We start from the raw sequence: 20,171 nt of genomic DNA on the forward strand, positions 1-20,171 counted from the left end.
GGCCTTTTTACATACCTGTCTTTGTAAATATTCTGCATAGTGGGAAGTTCACATCTACAGATGCGCCGGGCTGTCCATATCACTCTGCAGAGCTGTGCAATTGAGGGAAGTACAGTTCCTATACCGGGCAATGATGTAGCCAGTCAGAATGCTCTCAATCATGCCCTTGTAGAAAGTTCTTAGGATTTGGGGGCCGATACCAAACTTATGCAACCGTCTGAGGTGAAAGAGGCGTTATTGTACCTTTTTCACCACACAGCTGGTACGTACAGGCTACGTGAGATCCTCGGTGATGTGTATGCCGAGGAACTTAAAGCTGTGTACTCTCTCAACCCCGGATCCATTGATGTTAATAGGGGTTAGCTTGCCTCCATTCCTCCTGTAGTTCACAACCAGCTCCTCGGTTTTTGTGACATTGAGGGAGAGGTTGTTTTCTTGACACCACCGTGCCAGGGTGATGACTCCTTCTCTGTAGGCTGCCTCATTATTATTTGAGATCAGGCCAATCAGTGTAGCTTCATCAGCAAATTTAATAGGCAGATTGGAGTGGTGGGTGGCGACACAATCACAGGTATACAGAGAGGAAAGGAGGAAGCTTAGGACACAGCACTGAGGGGCACCTGTGTTGTGGGTCAGAGGGGCAGAGGTGAGAGAGCCCACTCTTACCACTTGCCGGTGATCTGACAGGAGGTCCAGGATGCAGCTACACAAGTCAGGATGAAGTCCAAGGTCTCTGATCTTCTTGTTGAGCCTGGAGAGAATTAATGGTGTTGAATGCTGAACTGTAGCCCAAGAACAGCGTTATCTCATAAGCATCCCTCTTCTCCATATGTGTAAGGGCGGTGTATAGAGCTGTGGCTATTGTGTCATCTTGTCGATTGGTTTTATCAGTAGGTGAATTGTAGGGGGTCCAGTGTGGGTGGTAGCAAGCTGCAGATGTAATCCTTGACCAGCCTCTCAAAACATTTGCTTATTATTGAGGTGAGTGCAACAGGATGCCAGTTGTTCAGACATGTTACCTTGGCCTTTTTAGGTACAGGAACAAAGGTGGATGTTTTGAAGCAGGAGGGCACTCTACACTGGGAGAGGGAGAGATTAACAATGTCTGTAAACATGCCTGTGCTGTGCACAGTCTGAGTACTCACCGTGCGATGCTGTTTTGTGACTGTCCACTCGTCGGAAACACCTGTGTACTTCGGCCTCAGAGATGACCAAGCTGCAGGTCGCATCAGCAGCTCTCCTCAGGGGCTCAGTATTGGCAACATCAAATTGAGCGTAAAAAAAGATTTAGCTCATCTGGGAGAGAGGCAGTGATGTTGGAAACTCCATTATGTTTAGCTTTGAAGTCTGCAGTGGTGTGCAAACCTTGCCATAAGCTGCTTGTGTTGGTGGTGAGTTGAGTGTGGATCTTGACCTTGTATTGTTGTTTGCTGCCTTGATGACTTTGCACAGATTGTAGCTGCATTACTTGAGTCCCTGGTGGTCACTGGCAACGTAAGCTGTGTCACGCGGTAAGTGTAGCTTTGCACGGAACTATTGATAAGGAACTTTGGTTTAGATAGACCCTGACCGATATCTGGGGGACAACATTCTCGATGCACTTCTGGATAAAACTCATGACCCCTTCCATGAACTCAGAGACATCCTTATCATGAAGGACATTCCAGTCGACATCATTAAAGCAGTCCTGTAGCTTGGAGGCTGATTGATAGACGAACAGTGGATGGTCTTATGTATGGCTGCCTCTTGTTTCAGCTTCTGCCTGTACTCGGCAGCAGCAAAATGGAGAAGTGATCCAGTTTTCCAAATGGGTGGGTGAAGGAGTGCCTTGTAAGTGTTGCGAAAGGGAGAGTGGCAGTTGTTGAGTACGCTATCTCCCTGAGTGCTCACCTAGATGTGTTGGCAAAACTTCGGAGAGAACTTAGTTAGTGACACTCAATTAAAATCACCGGCGACAATAAGGCCAGCCTCTGAGCGTGCAGTCTCCAGTGTGGTCTCGTACAGTTACTTGAGAACCAGGTCAGTATAAGCTTGTGGCGGAATGTACACAGCTGTGATAATAACTGCCTTGAACTCTCTGGGCAACCAGACAGGTCTCCACAGCAACACCAGGTACTCCAGATCTGGGGAACAAAATGATTTGAGGGCATGCACATTCCGAGGGTCACACCAAGCATTATTAACCATGAAGCATACCCTACCTCCTTTACTCTTCCCAGAGAGGTTTTTAGACTTGTCGGCCCAAAACAGGTAATGGGGGCTGAGGGCTTGATGGCTTGATTCGGTATCTCATCCACCAGCCAGGTCTCCATGAAGCACATAGTATTACATTCCTTTGTTTCGCGCTGATAGACTCAATTTGCACAGTTTATTGTCCAGGGGTTAAACATTAACCAGGAGTATTCTAGGGAGCGGCGGCCAATTAGCACACTGTCTCAACCTCACCAGGACACCAGCCCGTCTCCCTCACCTCCGGTACCGCTTCAGAGATAGCAGTGGTGTAGTAGATGGGCCTCCCATTGATCGCACAAGCAGTGGTTCCCAGTGTAGACTGCAAATTCGTTTCTGTAATGCTGACCACAAGCTGAAGTTAAGATGGCTCATTCATTATCACTTCCAGCTGAAGACTGTCAAGTTTCTTTCAAATTTGTTTTTGAACTTCACTGTTTTTGAGGGTGGGTCTCTAATTAATGGTTTTATTGTCTGTCTCCCTTCATGGCTATAAGAGGTCTGCAGAGCTTTGATATGTTATCATTTGACTTTGTCAATAGCACACTGCTTTTGCTGCTTAACTGCCAAATAATCCTAGCTTCACCAGATTGGCTTTTTATTTTTATCTATGTCTGATTTTGCTCTTTGTATTATCCCTTCACACTGAATCAGGTTTGATCATGTTAGTGCTGTTTTTAACTCACTAGGAATACTGTGGTGCTGCTTCTAAAAGCTTTCAGTGCCTCAGGATGTCCAGACTTGCTAATACAGTATAGTTTTATATGGTATCATCCCACACAATATGAACAGAAATCTTCACTGTCCTGTTACCTCAGATCTGTGCTGCTACCCATGCTTTTCCTTGACAATTCTGTTAGACAGCTCTCCTAACTTAGGCTCAGCTCCCCAGTTGTTTATTAGAAGGAATATGTTGATTCAGTTGGCACATTCAAACATGTTTTATTTTTGCAGTGTTTTGGTATGGTATAACAGAGCAGCTTGGTAAGCTATTTCAGAGATGATCAGTAGTTCCAGATCCGGAGCAAGGTGCCAGTCATTCTCGATTTGCAAGGAACAAGAGGGATTCTCCAGTTTTATGGTCATAATTGCTGATCATTAATTAAGTCTTTTACTACTTTTAGATTACACACAATTAAAGTTCCCAAGTTGCCTTGGTAGAATTTGAAGTTGGGTTTCTAGATTCTTTTTTCAGGATCTTTGGATTACTTATCAATTAACATAGCTCAGATTTTCAATTTCAAAATTCGTGATGTAGGTAATTTATGTCTAGTGAGGTTATTAATTTGCCATGAGACCTTCAAGTAAGAGTACATAAGGATATTTTCTGTCATTTGCAGGAGATGTCATGGGGGATTTAAGAAGTGGTGTCTGTTTAGTTCCAAATTTACTGGGCACTTAGGCAATTGGCAAGGGCCGAAAAAAAGAATTTAGTGTAACTGGCCATTGTTGAAGTGGACAGCGTTGGATTGGGGAACTGAGGCTTTGGCTCAAAAGGCTTTGATGAGAGACGCAGAGGATAGGGTGACGTTTCTATCAAGTTTCTCTTCCTTTATTTATTAGTGTATAGGTAGAGCAATTAGAATGGATACCAGGCAGTGGTGTGCTCCTCTTGCACAATGTGGGAAGGCGGAGAGGCCTCCATTGTCCCCGATGACTTCACCTGTGAGAAGTGCATCTGGCCGCAGCCCCTCACAGACTGAAGCTGGAGCTGGCCTATAGATCTTTGAGTAAAGGAAAATGCGAGGTTGATAGACAGGAGCTACAAGTGTTGCCGTCACACCCAAGCTGCAGGAGGAAGGTAGCTGAATGACTGTCAGGAGAAGGAGATGGAATAGGCAGACTGTGCAGAATAACCCTGTGGCCATTCTCTCAATAACAAGTATACCACTTTGGAAACTGTTGGAGGAGTCACCTACCAGGGGAAAGAAACAGTGGTCAGGACTCTGGCACTGAGTCTGCCTCTATCACAGATAGGAAATTTAGTGGGTGCTAAAGAGACTCACAGATGATACGTTGCCCTCTGGTACCAGAATTAGGTATATTTCAGATCAGGTCCACAGCATTCTCAAGGTGGAGGGTGAGCAGCCGAAAGTCATGTGCACATTTGTGCCAATGACATAGCTAGGAAAAGGGATGAGGTCCTGAAGAGCAAATATAAGGAGTTAGGAAGAAAGCTAAAAAGTAGAACCCCAAGGGTAGTAATCTCTGGATTGACGCCTGTACCCTGTGTCAATGAGGGTAATAGTAGGGTAATCAGGCAGAGGAGTGTGTGGCTGAAGAATAGGTACAGGTGACAGGGTTTTGTATTTGTGGATCATTGGATTCCTCTGAGTGAAGGCATGACCTGTACAAAAGGAATGGGTTACACCTGAACTCGAGAGTGGTCAGTGTCTTTTTGGTTAAGTTTGCTAGGGTTGTTGGAGAGGGTTTAAATGAGGTTACTTGGGAATGGGTACCAGATTGGTAGGTCAGATTGTGTGAAGCCTGAGGCAATGTGTAGGGAGACTATGAGAAACCTTAGACAGTAGATAGGTCATAAATGCAAGTTAGTTGTATGTGTTGAAATGTGTTCTTTTTAGGGTGAGATGTATTACGGAGAAGGGGGGTGAATTTAGAGCATGGATCAGTACTTAAGACTAAGGTTTAGATGTTTCAAAAGGGACAGGGAGAGAGAGAGAGAGAGAGAGAAAAGAGGTGGGTATCTGGCATTTCTAATCAGGGATAGCATCATGGCTGCAAAAAGGATGTTGTGGAGGAATCGTTTATTGAGGAAGTGTGGGTCGAAGTCAGAAATCTTATACTGCCATCATAGAGAGCATCCTCACATCAGCCATTACAGTCTGATTTGGTGCAGCATCCCCTCACAATATACACAAACTGTCAGGTCAGCAGAAGGTAATGACTACAGTCTATCAATACTGCAGGACTTGTATGTGCCCAGGAAAAAGACATGGGCAGGAAGAAACATTGCAGATACTACCTATCCTGCAAACTGCCTTTTCCAAAAGCCCTCTCCTGGAAAGCACTATAGAGCAAATATGACAAAAACTTCATGTCCTCTTCAAAGTTTCTTCTATTACCTCAGTCACTGTACTGCACAGTAAACATTATAAACTACTTTTTACCATGCTATTTGCATCACAAATACATACTGGTATTAATGTATTTAAACATAGAAACATAGAAAATCTACAGCACAATACAGTCCCTTCGGCCCACAGAGCTGTGCCAAATATGTACTTACTGTAGAAATTACCTAGGGTTACCCATAGTCCTCTATTTTTCTAGGCTCCATGTACCTAATCAAAGAGTCTCTTAAAATACCCTATTTTAATACCTTAAAATAGCCTCCACCACCGTCGCCGACAGTCCATTTCACGCACTCACCACTCTTTGCGTAAAAAAAACTTACCCCTGACATCTCCTCTGTACCTACTTCCAAGCACCTTAAAACAATTGTAAAGAATAATTATGTAAAAGTAAGAAGTTGAAGTGCGGATAATGGAATAAAATACAAATAAATACATAAATAACAGCATATATTTACAATTTAACGGCATTATAAAAAGTGATTTAACGTGCTTATTTATTCATTTATTTATTTAGTGATACCGTGAAGAATAGACCTTCTGGCACTTTAAGCTGCACTGCCCAGCAACCACTAATTTAATCTTACCCTAATCATGGAACAATTTAAATGAGCAATTAATCTACTAACCAGTACATCTTTGGACTGTGGGAGGAAACCAAGGACCTGGAGAAAACCCATGCATTGCACAATATAGAGGACGCCCTGGGATTGAACTCTGAACTCCGACACCCTGAGTTGTAATAAAGTCATGCTAACTGCTACACTACCATGGCTTACAGTACAGTGCAGTGATGGGGGTAGAAGGAGGTGGGGGGCTAACTGGAATGATTGATCACGTTAATTGCTTGGGAGGAGAAACTTTTAAGATGGTGTGACTTTTTTTTTGTTTTACTAACCCTATAAGTACTTACCAGGAAGGAGCTTTAGGAAAAGGCAGTTTGCAGGGTGGGTTGAATCTGCAAGTCTACTGTGGATCAGTGAATATGACTTTTGGAAGAGTTGAGCTCTAACCTGTGCACATTTGACTGTTTAATTATAATAGGCCCTTCTTATTTTTTTACTTTCTTTCCTAACCCGGTTAATAGTCATAAATATAGTTTCTTTAATTGTTTGTATTATGCTGTTTGTTATTTCCTGGCACCGAGTTGTAACAAGGTAGCAAATTACACAGCATTCACAAAAATGCTGTGGTACAGATGAGTCGTACAGTTGTCCCAATCTCACAGATTTGGTGGGACCGGAATGTGTATTCCTACTCAGTCTTATGCAGACTAAGGAAACTGGGATTCCAGTAGTTTACTATATTTGTCCCTTGAAGAGTCTTGAGGAAGCTTAAAAGGTTCAAGCCTTGGATTTGTAGTTTGCTAATTGGATCTAGACTGAAATGTGAAACTGAATTGTAATAAAAAAACAGTTTAGTCATTTACGCTCGGGTGCTGGAGTGGAGATATGTTTCTACCAAAGGAGGTGTAAAGCACTCCTTCCCTTAGGCAAGGTTGGCACTTATTTAGCACCAACCCCCCAGATCAGGGTCATGTGAAGCCATGGGTACAGATGGTGAATGGTTGTATGAGCAGCTGGTACATATCACAAGTCCTGGTTATGTGACATTGATGCCAGACAGACAGTCTCTGAAGGATATTGATAATGTCTGGGGTCACCTGTCTTGTAAAAACACTGTCCAGAAGAAGGCAATGATAAAACAATTCTGTTGAACAATTTGCAAAGAATAATCATGGTCGTGGTCCATGATCGTCTATTTCATATGCATAGTACATAGTAATGATGATGAGAATTTACAAAGAAAATAGATTTAATAACCAAATGTCTACTGGCTTTAAAACATTTAAAGTGTATGGATTATTAGTGAGAGGCTACCAGGACAAATGTAGAGTGTTTAATGAAATATGTACATTGGTCAGTCTTTGAATAGTATTATTTGTTTGGACAGAGCTTCTTTCCAGAGCAGATGGTGTCTGGTTGTCAGGAAGTAAATGGAAGTAATCCACATTCACAGCTCATCCAGGTAGGCTGGTTATCCTTTTGGAAATATTGCACAAAGTTTTTCTGTGACTATGGGAATCTTTTTTAATTGACAATAGACAACAAGTGCAGGAGTAGGCCATTTGGCCCTTCGAGCCAGCACCGCCATTCACTGTGATCATGGCTGATCATCTACAGTCAGTACCTCGTTCCTGCCTTCTCCTCATATCCCTTGACTCCACTATCTGTAAGAGCTCTGTCTAACTCTTTTTTGAAAGCATCCAGAGAATTGGCCTCCACTGCCCTCTGAGGCAGATCCACAGATCCACAACTCGCTGGGTGAAAAAGTTTTTCCTCAACTCTGACCTAAATAGCCTACCCCTTATTCTTAAACTGTGGCCTCTGGTTCTGGACTCCTCCAACATTGGGAACTTGTTTCCTGCCCCTAGCATGTCCAATCCCTTAATAATCTTAAATGTTTCAATCAGATCCCCTCTCATCCTTCTAAATTTCAGTGTATACAAGCCCAGTCACTCCAATCTTTAAACATATGACAGTCCCGCCATCCCGGAAATTAACCTCGTGAACCTACGCTACACTCCCTCAATAGCAAGAATGTCCTTCCTCAAATTTGGAGACCAAAACTGCACACAATACTCCAGGTGTGGTCTCACCAGGGCCATGTACAACTGCAGAAGGATCTCTTTGCTCCTATACTCAACTCCCCTTGTTATGAAGGCCAACGTGCCATTAGCTTATTTCACTGCCTGCTGTACCTGCATGCTTACTTTCAGTGACTGATGAACAAGGACACCTAGATCTTGTTGTACTTCCCCTTTTCCTAACTTGACACCATTCAGAGAGTAATCTGCCTTCCTGTTCTTGCCACCAAAGTGGATAACCTTACATTGATCCACATTAAACTGCATCTGCCATGTATCTGCCCACTCACCCAACCTGCCCAAGTCACTCTGCCTTCTCATAACATCCTCCTCACATTTAACACTGCCACCCAGCTTTGTGTCATCTGCAAATTTGCTAATGTTACTTTTAATCCCTTCATCTAAATCATTAATGCATATTGTAAATAACTATTAGCTATATATATTAGCTATATAGCTATATTGTAAATTGGTAGCTATGAGCAATATCTTGGAGAAAATCAAATCTTTGGAAGGTAAATTTGTAGTTCATGGTTTGTAAAAGTGAAGGTAGGTCAAAAGGTTTTGTAATAATGTTGATTTTCAAGGTGATGAGGATTTGTAGGCGAATAGGGCTATATTGTTTTGTTTGAATGAACTGAAATATTGCATAGCTTTTTTTTCCTAAGTTAACGTAAACCAAACGTATGGTTAAAAAGTGGTTACAAGGTAGTGTGACAAAATATGCATACTTATTGAAATCTGTGAGTTATGATATTAAACAGGATTAGTGTACAGAGTCTTTGAGATTTTTTTGTTTCTTCTTAATCCCATTTTGTTGTTTTTTAATAGTTTTGCTTCCTGTGTATCTGTAAATATAGAATACAGTAATAGCAACAGGGACACTGAAGAATAGATAGGTAGACAGATTTTGGAAAGGTGCAGAAATAACCAGGTTAGTGTCACGAGTCATTTCATCTTTTCTAATATTGTTTGGCACATCCTTTGTGCAAAAGGTTCAAATGGGGCAGAATTTGTTAAATGTGTCCTTCAGGAAGAGTCCATGACACAGTATGTGGACAGGCTAGCTAGAATATAGAACCAAACAGCACAGCATTGGCCTTTCAGCCCACAAAGTTATGCCAACCTTCTAATCTACTTTAAGGTTGATCTAATCTCTTATGTAGCCCTCCATTTTTCCATAATTCACATACCTAAGAGCTTCTTAAATGTCACTAATGCATATGCCTGCACCAGCAACACTGGCAGAGTGTTCTGTGTACCCACCACTCTGAACAAACAATACTTCTGATATTCCGCTATACTTTCCTCCAGTCACCTTAAAATTATGCCCATTCAAATTAGGCATTTCTGCCTTGGGAAAATGTTTCTAGCTATTTACACAATCTATACCTCATAGCTCTTATACAACTCTATCAAGTGTCCTCTCATCCTCCTTTGCTCTAGCAAGAATTGGATGTTGGGTCTGTTGAAAAGGAGACATTTCAGGCTTATTAAAAAGAGAGATGGAATAGAAGGATAAACACTATGTTGTGAATTTCAGAAAAGATTATACTGAAAACTACTTGCATTTCTATTGTTACTTAAGCATATATGAAAATAAAACAGGGAATTTCACAGTAATCAACCAAAAATGTTTCCAAATCTTAAGTTACTAGTAGATGATCAAAGCTGTGACCAAGAAGAAACGGTTTATAAAGATATTTGTAAAACATGAAGCATAGGGCTTTAGGGAGAAATTCCAGCAAGAATAGTACACCTGATTAGATGTTTTGGTGAAAGGACAAATTTTCACAAAGGTACAGTAAGAAATTATACTGCATGACACAAGCAGTCTGAAAAATGTATTGATTTTATGGGATAAGGCCAGATGCAATTCAGACATAATTATCATGCTGATTTCCAGGGGCTAAATTAATAAGATCAGCAGTCTGTGGAATGTACTTGTCTGGTTTGCCAGTCTGTCATAGCTACTTCCTGATTGGAAAGCTGTATACTATTCGTCGTCTTCCTACAGTTGATGGCGAACCTGACCACCCAGGAATACTTCAAGAATCAGATGTACCACACATTATGCTTGGTAATATACAAAATAGTCCACTCTTGTCATGCGCAAGACTTATACGGCCACTTTAGAATTGGTATATTTTTAGATTAAGTTTTTAAAACATATTGTTTATGCCAATCTTGTTACAGAATTTCTTGAACTCCAGCAGTTGCCCAGAAATTCAAGGATACTTACATGTGAAGGAATTGGGGAAAAAGTCTTGGAAGAAACTGTGTGTGTTTTTACGAAGATCAGGGCTTTATTTCTCCTCAAAAGGAGCTTCAAAGGTAAGATACTGTTTACAGTTTTCCTACTGCTGAATCAGAATCAGGTTTAATAATCACTTGCATATGTCATGAAATTCATTGTTTTGTGGCACTGGTACATTGCAGTATATACTAATTTTAATAAACTATAATTTGCAATAAGAAATATATATTAAAATAATGTAAATAAATAGAGCAAACTAAAAGAAAAAAATTGTGAGATTGTGTGCATGAGTTCATTGTTCATTCAGAAATCCTATGGCAAAGGGAAAGAAGTTGTTCCTAAAATGTGTGTGTGTGTCTTCAAGCCTTGACGCCCTTGAAGACTCACATTATAGGAGATCACCTATAGGGTCTTTTAAGAGACTTTTAGATAGGTACATGGAGCTTGGTAAAATAGAGGGCTATAGGTAAACCTAGTAATTTCTAAGGTTGGGACATGTTTGGCACAACTTCGTAGGTTGAAGGACCTGTATTGTACTGTAGGTTTTCTATATTTCTCTGTTTACCTAGTTTAAAATACAGCACAGTCAAGAAGTTAATGCCAAAGCAATGGACAAAATGTGATTCTAATTTCTGATGAGACAATCAGGAGGCAGCTATACTATGGTATAAAATTTGTTAAAGGTTATAGGAGAAAAGGCAGTGTGAGCTGCTTTAATGACTATCGCCCAGTAGCACTCACATCTACAGTGATGAAATGCTTTGAGAGGTTGGTCCTGACTAGACTGAACTCTTGCCTCAGCAAGGACCTGGACCCACTGCAATTTGCCTATTTCTACAATAGGTCAATCACAATGGCTCTTCATATGGCCTTAGACCACCTGGTTGATACAAACACCTATGTCAGGGTGCCGTTCATCGACTACAGCTCAGCATTTAACATCATCATTCCCACAATCCTGATTGATAAGTTACAGACCCTAGGCCTCTGTACCTCCCTCTGCAATTGGATCCCTGACTTCCTAACCGGAAGACCACAATCTCTGTGGATTGGTGATAATATCTCCTGCAAGCTGACGATCAACACTGGTGCACCTCAGGGATGTGTGCTTAGCCCACTGCTCTATTCTCTCTATACCCGTGACTGTGTGGCTAGGCATAACTCAAATACCATTTATAAATTTGCTGATGATACAACCATCGTTGGTAGAATCTTAGATGGAGATGAGAGGGCATATAGGAGCAAGAGATACCAACTAGTGGAGTAGTGTCACAGCAACAACCTTGCACTTAACATTAGTAAGACAAAAGAGCTAATTGTGGACTTCAGGAAGGATAAGATGAAAGAACACATACCAGTCCTCATAGAGGGATCAGAAGTGGAGCGAATAAGCAGCTTCAAGTTCCTGAGTGTCAATATACCCAAGGATCTAACCTGGTCTGAACATATGAATGCAGCTATGAAGAAGACAAGAGAGCGACTATACTTTGTTAGGAGTTTGAAGAGATTTGATATGTCACAAAACCACTCAAAAACTTCTATCGATGTACTGTGGAGAGCATTCTGACAGACTCCATCACTGTCTGGTATGGGGGGGGGGGGGGTCTACTGCACAGGACTGAAAGAAGCTGCAGAGGGTCTTAAATGTAGTTTGCTCCATCTTGGGTACTAGCCTACAGAGTACCCAGGATATCTTCTAGGATCGGTGTCTCAGAAAAGCAACAGTCATCATTAAGGACCCCCCTCCCAACACACAAGGCATGCCCTTCCCTCGTTGTTACCATCAGATAGGAGATACAGAAGCCTGAAGGCACACACTTAATGATTCAGGAACAGCTTCTTCCTCTCTGCCATCCGATTCCTAAATGGACATTGAACCCATGAACACTTTTTTAATATATATTTTTTCTGTTTTTGCATGATTTTTAATCTATTCAATGTACATATACTGTAATTTTTTTTATTTACTTATTTGTTATTTTCCTCTTCTAGATTATGTGTTACATTGAACTGCTGCTGCTAAGTTAACAAATTTCACAATACATGCTGGTGATAATAAACCTAATCCCGATTCTGATTAAGAACTGAACCAAGTTTAGGCAAGTTGGATAGAGATATCAATGAGCACTGGAGGAGACTGGAATATCCAGCTGTGCTGGAAGTTGAGAAGGCTATAGAAACATTGTTTATCACATTTTTCAGCTATTTTGCACTGAGACAAGCAGCTTCGATACTGTTGAGTAGCAGGAATCAGGTTAGGAAATTAATTTATTGAATTGTGTTGGAAGTAAATTGTAGAAATGGAAAATAGATAGAAAATAAAGTTTAACATGAGGAAATCTGCAGATGCTGAAAATTCAAGCAACGCACACAAAATGCTGGTGGAACCCAGCAGGCCAGGCAGCATCGATAGGAAGAAGTACGGTTGACATTTCAGGCTGAGACCCTTCATCAGGACTAACTGAAAAAAAAGGTAGTAAGAGATATGAAAGTAGGAGGGGGAGGGGGAAATCTGAAATGATAAGAGAAGACAGGAGGGGGTGGGAGTGAAGCTAAGAGCTAGAAAGGTGATTGGCAAAAGGGATACACAGCTGGAGAAGAGAAAGGATCATGGAACGGGTGGCCTAGGGAGAAAGAAAGGAGGAGGGGAGCACCAGAGGGAGATGAACAGGCAAAAAGTGATTGTGAGAGGGGCAGAGAGAGGAAAAAAGGTGGGGGGGGGGGGAGGAGAGATAGACAAATAAATAAACAGATAGATAAGGGATGGGGTAAGAAGGGGAAGAGGAGCATTAACGGAAGTTAGAGAAATCAGTGTTCATGCCATCAGGTTGGAGGCTACCCAGATGGAATATAAGATGTTGTTCTTCCAACCTGAGTGTGGCTTCATCTTGACAGTAGAGGAGGCCATGGATAGACATATCAGAATGGGAATGGGATGTGGAATTAAAATGTGTGGCCACTGGGAGATCCTGCTTTCTCTGGTGGACAGAGCGTAGGTGCTCAGCGAAACAGTCTCCCAGTCTGCGTCGGGTCATTTTACTGTGCCTGGGAAACTTTATTTTTCAGCCTAATTATGTGAACTTTAGAAGTCTTTTGTAAGTCACATTTTTAAATATAAAATTAATTTTCAGGCAGCTATTTCACAAATAGTAATTTATTTCATGTTATTTGCACAGGAACCAAGACATCTGCAGCTGTTGGCTGACATTGAAGATAATAATGTATTTTCATTAATAGCTGGAAAGAAAACATGCAGTGCACCAACTGACTATGGTTTCTGTATAAAGGTACTTGAGGTTATTTTTGCAAGTATTTTAGTTTTGCTTCATTTCATGTAAACCTATAACTGTATCAACATTTGACTTTTCCTCAAGCAGAATGAGTACATTTTGAGTGCACTCACACAAGCACATTCGCTTAATTGTTCTTATCACAAAGTATTTTGGAAGTATGTTTTAGTCAGCAAAACAATGTTACAATCTTCATATATCATTACATCATCAGTCCAGATTCTCTGCTGATACTTTGGCCCAGCACCTTCTGACTCACTCCAAGATTGCTGAGCCACAATGGGTTAACCTTTGAAAATGGACATTCTCCAAGTCTGTTGAAAGGGAGCATGTGCTTAGAGGCAGAGGATGTAGCCGAGGTCCTAAGTCAGTACTTTGCATTGATACTCACCAAGTGGAAGGATATGGAGATCATTTTGGAGCTTGCTGATAGAAGTGATACTGAGCCTCGTGAAGAACTTGAGGTGATGGGCTCAATGGCTCAGGGCTCGATGGGATATTACCCAGGTTATTGATAGAGGCAAGAGATGTGATTTAAAAAGCTTGATCAAGTTCTTTATGACCTCTCTAGTCAGAAGTAAGATCTCATAAGGCTACCGAGTAGCTAATGTTGTTACTTGTTCAAGAAAGGAAATATGTATCATCCTCAAAATTATAGACAGGTGAATTAACTGGTTTATAATTTCCAGATGCAGTGAATTATAAATTCAGAAGTTATTGTAGAAGATTGTTAGGGAACTGATTTATGAGCATTAAGAAAAGTATGGCCTAATTAGAGACTATGTGGGGCAAGTCATGTCTTGCCTACTTGAAAATTTTAGAGGTGATGAGTGTGACAGCTAAAGATAGAACAGTCTATCTGGATTTTAGTAAGCTATTCAGTAATGTCCCTCGTGGTAAACTCAAACAGAAGATAAAGATGCTTAAGATCCATGGTGACTTGGCCGTCTGAATTCAGAATTGGCTTGCATGTAGATGAGACTAGTGGTCAGTGGTTCTTATTCTAACTGGAGGTCCATGATTGGTGTTCCCTAAGGATCTATACTGGGACCTCTTTTGATTGTGATATATATAAATGTCTTGGATGAAAATATGGATTGGGGTTGGTTAGTAAGTTTGTAGATGACATAAACATTGTGGATAAGATGATTGCCAAAGGATATAGCAGAATATCGATCAATTACAGATATTGGTAGAAAAATGGCAGGTGGAGTTTATTCCAGGCAAATGTGAGGTGTTGCGCTTTGGGAGATCAAACGTATACAGTTGATGCTAGGACCCTTTAACAATGTTGAGGTACAGAGAGATCTTGGGATCCAACTCCATAGTTTCCAGAAGGCTTAATTTGATGAGATGGAAGAAATCCAATCTGATAATTAAATTTGCTGACGACACTACACTGATTGGCCTAATCCCAATAATAACGAGGCAGCCAACAGAGAGGAAATCATCACGCTGACACAGTGATGTCAAGAAAACAACCTCTCCCACAGTGTCGCAAAAACAAAGTAGCTAGTAGTAGAATGGAGACATACTATTGACATCAATGGATCTGGGGCTGAGGAGATGAACAGCTTTAAGTTCTTCAGCAAAACCATCACTGAGGAACTCACGTGGTGTGTAAATACCGGCTATGTGGTGTAAGAGGCACAACAGCGCCTCTTTCACCTGAGATGGTTGAAAAGCTTGGTATGCCCCCAAATTGTAAGAACTTTCTATAGGGGCACGATTGAGAGCATCCTGACTGGCTACATCACTGCCTGGTATGGGAACTGTACTTCGCTCAGTTGCAGGACTCTGCAGTGAGCGGTGTGGACAGCCCAGTGCATCTCTAGATGTGTACTTCCCACTATTCGGGACATTTACAAAGACAGGTGTGTAAAAAGGGCCTGAAGGATCATTGGATACCCAAGTCAGCCCAACCACAAACTGTTCCAGTTGCTACCATCTGGGAAACGGTATTGCAGCATAATAGCCAGGACCCACAGGCTCCAGGACAACCAACCTCTTCCACCAGGCCATCAGACTGGTTAATTCATGCTGATGCAACTGTATTTCTATGTTGTATTGACTATCGTGTTGTACATAATACATAATATTTATGTAAGTTACTATAATTGCACATTTAGATGGAGAGGTAACGTAAAGATTTTTACTCCTCGTGTATATGAAGGATGTAAGTAATAAAGTCAATTCAATTCAATATGGTGCTTTTATTAGTTGAAGCATTGAGTTCAAGAGCCTAGCAGTTATGTTGCAGCTTTATAAAGCACTGGTTCGGCCGCATCTAGAGTATTGCATTCGTTTTTGGTCACTCCATTATGTAGAGGCTTTGGAGAGGGTGCAGAAAAGGTTTACTGTTTACCAGGATGATGCCTGGATTAGAGGACATGTGATATCAGAAGAGCCAGGCAAACTTGAGTTGGCTTGTCTGAAGTGGAGACTTGACAAGAGGTTTATATAGTTATGAGAAGCAGAGGTGAAGAGACAGCTTTTTCCCAGGGCTGAAAAATCAAAAATCAGGGGGCATACATTTAAAATGAGGGGAACAGTTCAAAGGAGATGTGCAGAGCAAGTTCTTTTACACAGACCGATGGGTACCTGAATTGTGTTGCAAGGGGTGTTGGTGGAGGCAGAGACAATAGAAGCATTTAAGGGGTTCTTGGATAGGTACATGAATATACAGGGAAAGGAGAGATATGCATCAGGAGTAGGCGGGGGGACACACGTCACGTGATGACATAGGATCGAGACGTGGTGTTACGTCCGTGGCCCCCTCCTTTGTGAGAATCACAAGATCACTTGTTGGGTTGGGAAAAGAGACGTGCAGGCTGGCTCGTTTCTCCGGCGATGGAAAGCTACGGGACATGGCCATTGTCTCTTGGAGACAGATTTGTGGATTGAGATGCTCTGCTACGTGAATGCCCTCGGGCAAAGTGGGCTGGTTGAGGGAGAGATTTCATCACCCCCAACCTGATTGACATCTACGACCCTGCGAGTCAGAATAAAAGAGACGCACCAGAAGAAACGTTAAGCGACCACGTAACAGCAGACGATCATCGGAAACCAAGCCACATGCGTTCAATTCCGTGGCTGGAATTGGTGGCTGAAACCACGGAAGACGGCTTTTTAGCTAACAACAGGGAAACACGCTCCCCTGACTCAATGGATTGGCATCATAAAAAACTTGGGCAAGTTTAAACGCCTCCCTCTCTTAAACCCAAAACGCTGCAGCCTGAACGAGCTAATGACTTTTATATTTCCATCGGACAATACATTATCCCCTAGACAATGATAGAGTTACGTTTTATTGGTTATGATCATACCTGCACTTTAGATATAGTATTGACGACGTGTATCATCTGTATTTTTGCATTAATCTTATTTTTTGCCCTTTTATCAATAAATACTTTTAAAAATAGTACCATCAGACTTCAACGGACCTCTCTATCTTTGCTGGTAAGTGATCCAGTTACGGGAATTCGTAACAGTGGAAATCCAGCTCTCCCATAAAAACCAATAAAACAAAGTTTAAGTGAAGAAGAGTTAATAAATACCTCCTAGAAGCTACCCATAAACAACTCAGGACTATCTTTAGCTATGCCTCCTAAACAGAAACAGAAGAGAATTACTACTTTGAAGACAGCGCGAGTTGGCGGGGAAAGAGGCCCGGCCATTTTGGCGGAGCCTCGTACTCGGGTTGGATCTCTTCCTAGCGAAGTACATGTCGCCTCCGATGGTGCAGGGTAGGAGGCTGCGGCAATACCAACTGTCTCTAAGAAGAAACAGCGGGAGCTGCGCATGCGTGAAGAAACGAGTATGCACAAATAGGTGCAAACAAAACTACAAGTTCCAACTGCAACTGGATGTGAAAATGAAAGTGAATCGGAAGTAGAATCAGACTCTCTGGAGATCACAAATGAAGAAATAGATGAAGAAGAAGAAGAACAGGAGGAAATTAAAGGTGGAAAACTTTCTAGAGACATAAGAAAAGCCCTGATACAAATAATGCATGAATTAAAAGTAATAAAAACAGATATTAGAAATGTGAAGATTACGCTTGATAAGGTGGTGGAAAAACAAAAGAAGATGGACAAGAAAGTTAAAAAGTTGGAAGAAAAAAATGGGAGACAACACTGAATGAATGGAGAAGATGGAAGATAATATCCTTGCCTGGACATCAGAAAGCAAACGGTTGTTGGAAAAAGTAGATGTGCTCAAAAATTTCAGCAGACAAAACAATATTAAGATTGTTGCTCTTAAAGAAGGTATAGAGGGAGAAGATTCAATAAAATTCTTTCAAAAATGGATTCCGGAAATCTTGGAAATGGAAGAGGGAAGTCAGTTAATTGAAATCAAAAGGGCTCAGAGCTTTAAAACCATAGCCCCAACAAGATCAAAATCCACGATCAATCTTGATAAAATGTTTAAGATATCAAGATAAAGAAGAGATCTTGAGGGCAGCTGCTCAAGGTGCCAGAAAGAGAAATGGGCCATTGATGATAGAAGGGAAAAGAGTTCTTTTTTATCCTGATATAAGTTATGACCTTTTGAAGAGGCGGAAGGAATTTAATTCAGTGAAAAAAATCTTATGGGAAAAGGGTTATAAATTTATATTGAGCTACCCAGCAACACTGATAATTTTTTTGGATGACGAAGAAAGAAGATTTTTTACTTATCACCGGAAAGCGAAGGAGTTTGTACAAGAACTTACTAATATTTGTGAGATGCAGTAAACAATTATGGAAATGAAATAGATTAAAGATGAAGATTGAGATAGGGATTGGATCTAATGGACATTTATGTGTAGAAGAATATACAAATATACTTTAAGTATATGATAGAAGGGGAACAAGTGAAAAAACAATTGAGGAATATTAATTGGGAGTAGAGATATTAATTTTTTTCTTCTTCTTCACTTAAAAATATCTTTTTTTTTGTTATGGGGGAGCTGGAGGAGCTTCTGATCAATTGCTGCGAGATTCACGTGTGTAATCATGGCAAATGCCATGACCTGTAAAACGGAGGAGGGTAATCTGTTTCTGTTCATGCACAACATTAGTGGGGGGGGGGTGTATTTTGTTATTTTGTTTCTTTACTATCTATCTTTCTTCTATTTTTCTTTTTTTTGCCTGGATGATTGGGGGTGGGGGGGAGAGACACATAGCAACATGGAGAATTTTAAAGAGATTCCCCAAGGTATTACGAATGATTAATTTACTTAATTTTTAAAATTTTAATGTTAATGGGCATAATGGACCTGTGAAAAGAAAAAGAGTTTTAACATATATTAAGAAAATGAAAGTAGATATAGCTTTTTTGCAGGAAACACATTTAACAGAGACAGAACATCAGAAATTAAAGAGAGATTGGGTTGGAAGCATTATTACAGCTTCGTTTAATTCAAAGTCGAGGGAGTTGCAATTTTGGTTAATAAAACCTTACCAAATAAAATACAAAATGTACTAATTGATTCTGTGGGGAGATATGTGATTATACATTGTTAAATATTTTTGGAATTATGGACTCTTATGAACATTTATGCACCAAATGAAAATGATGCAAAATTCATACAAGAAGTTTTTTTGAATTTGGCCGATGCACATGATAAAATAGGTGGAGATTTTAACTTTTGTTTAGACCCAGTTCTAGATAGGTCAACTAAGGCTGTTACAAAATCAAAAGTAATAAAGTTAACTTTATCATTGACGAAAGACTTAAATTTGATTGATATATGGAGAAGAATTAACCCAAGAGAAAGAGATTATTCATTTTATTCAAATAGACATAAAACTTATCCAAGGATTGATTTTTTTCCTATTATCAATGAATGTTCAGGTAGAGTGAAAAGTGTGGAATATAAAGCGAGAATACTGTCAGATCATTCCCCCTTGATAAAGTCAATGATAATGATGGATAAGGAGGAATTGATTTACAGATGGAGATTTAATTCAATTTTATTAAAACATCAAGATTTTTGTGATTTTATGAAAAAACAGATCTAATTTTTTTTGGATACAAACTCATACTCAGTTGATGATAAATTTATATTATGGGAAGCGATGAAAGCATATTTGAGGGGTCAGATAATAAGTTATGCTTCTAAAATTAAGAAGGAATATATGGTAGAAATAGATCAATTAGAAAAAGAGATTACAAAATTAGAAAAAGAATCCCAAAGGTATATGACAGAAGAAAAACGAAGACAACTTGTCAATAAGAAGTTACAATATAATACACTCCAGACATATTGAACAGAAAAAGTAATTATGAGAACTAAACAGATATTATGAATTAGGTGAACGATCACACAAGATTCTTGCTAGGCAGTTGAAAACAGAGCAGGCTTCCAAAACAGTAAATGCAATTAGAACAAGTCCAAATAAAATTACTTACAAACCTTTAGAAATTAATGAAACTTTTAAAAAATTTTACTCCGAATTATATCAATCAGAATCACAAAATGAGGTTGCTGAGATAGAAATTTTTTTATCACAAATAACTCTTCCAAAATTGAATTCGGAAGAACAGAAAGGATTAGATATGCCCTTTACATTAAAAGAGGTTGAAGAAGCTTTAGGATCACTCCAGAGTAACAAATCTCCAGGAGAAGACGGTTCTCCGCCTGAATTTTATAAAAAATTTGAAGATTTATT

The 20,171-nt window shown here is 40.3% G+C and overlaps 1 protein-coding gene across 13 annotated transcripts in view; it reads left to right on the plus strand.

Annotated features, from left to right (window-relative positions):
- grb10b (growth factor receptor-bound protein 10b) overlaps window positions 1-20,171 on the plus strand; it is a 240,723-nt gene that overhangs the window by 201,326 nt on the left and 19,226 nt on the right. For 12 of the 13 annotated variants that reach the window (XM_059972444.1, XM_059972446.1, XM_059972443.1 and 9 more), the window contains 3 exons: window positions 7,275-7,349; window positions 10,165-10,302; window positions 13,402-13,512. In XM_059972444.1, the coding sequence (XP_059828427.1) occupies window positions 7,275-7,349; window positions 10,165-10,302; window positions 13,402-13,512 (324 nt within the window). The remainder of the gene's footprint in view (window positions 1-7,274; window positions 7,350-10,164; window positions 10,303-13,401; window positions 13,513-20,171) is intronic. The other variant, XM_059972441.1, reaches the window with a different exon arrangement.

This window comes from Hypanus sabinus, chromosome 6 (genome assembly GCF_030144855.1).
Source record: "Hypanus sabinus isolate sHypSab1 chromosome 6, sHypSab1.hap1, whole genome shotgun sequence".
NCBI classification, from domain to species: Eukaryota; Metazoa; Chordata; class Chondrichthyes; order Myliobatiformes; family Dasyatidae; genus Hypanus; species Hypanus sabinus.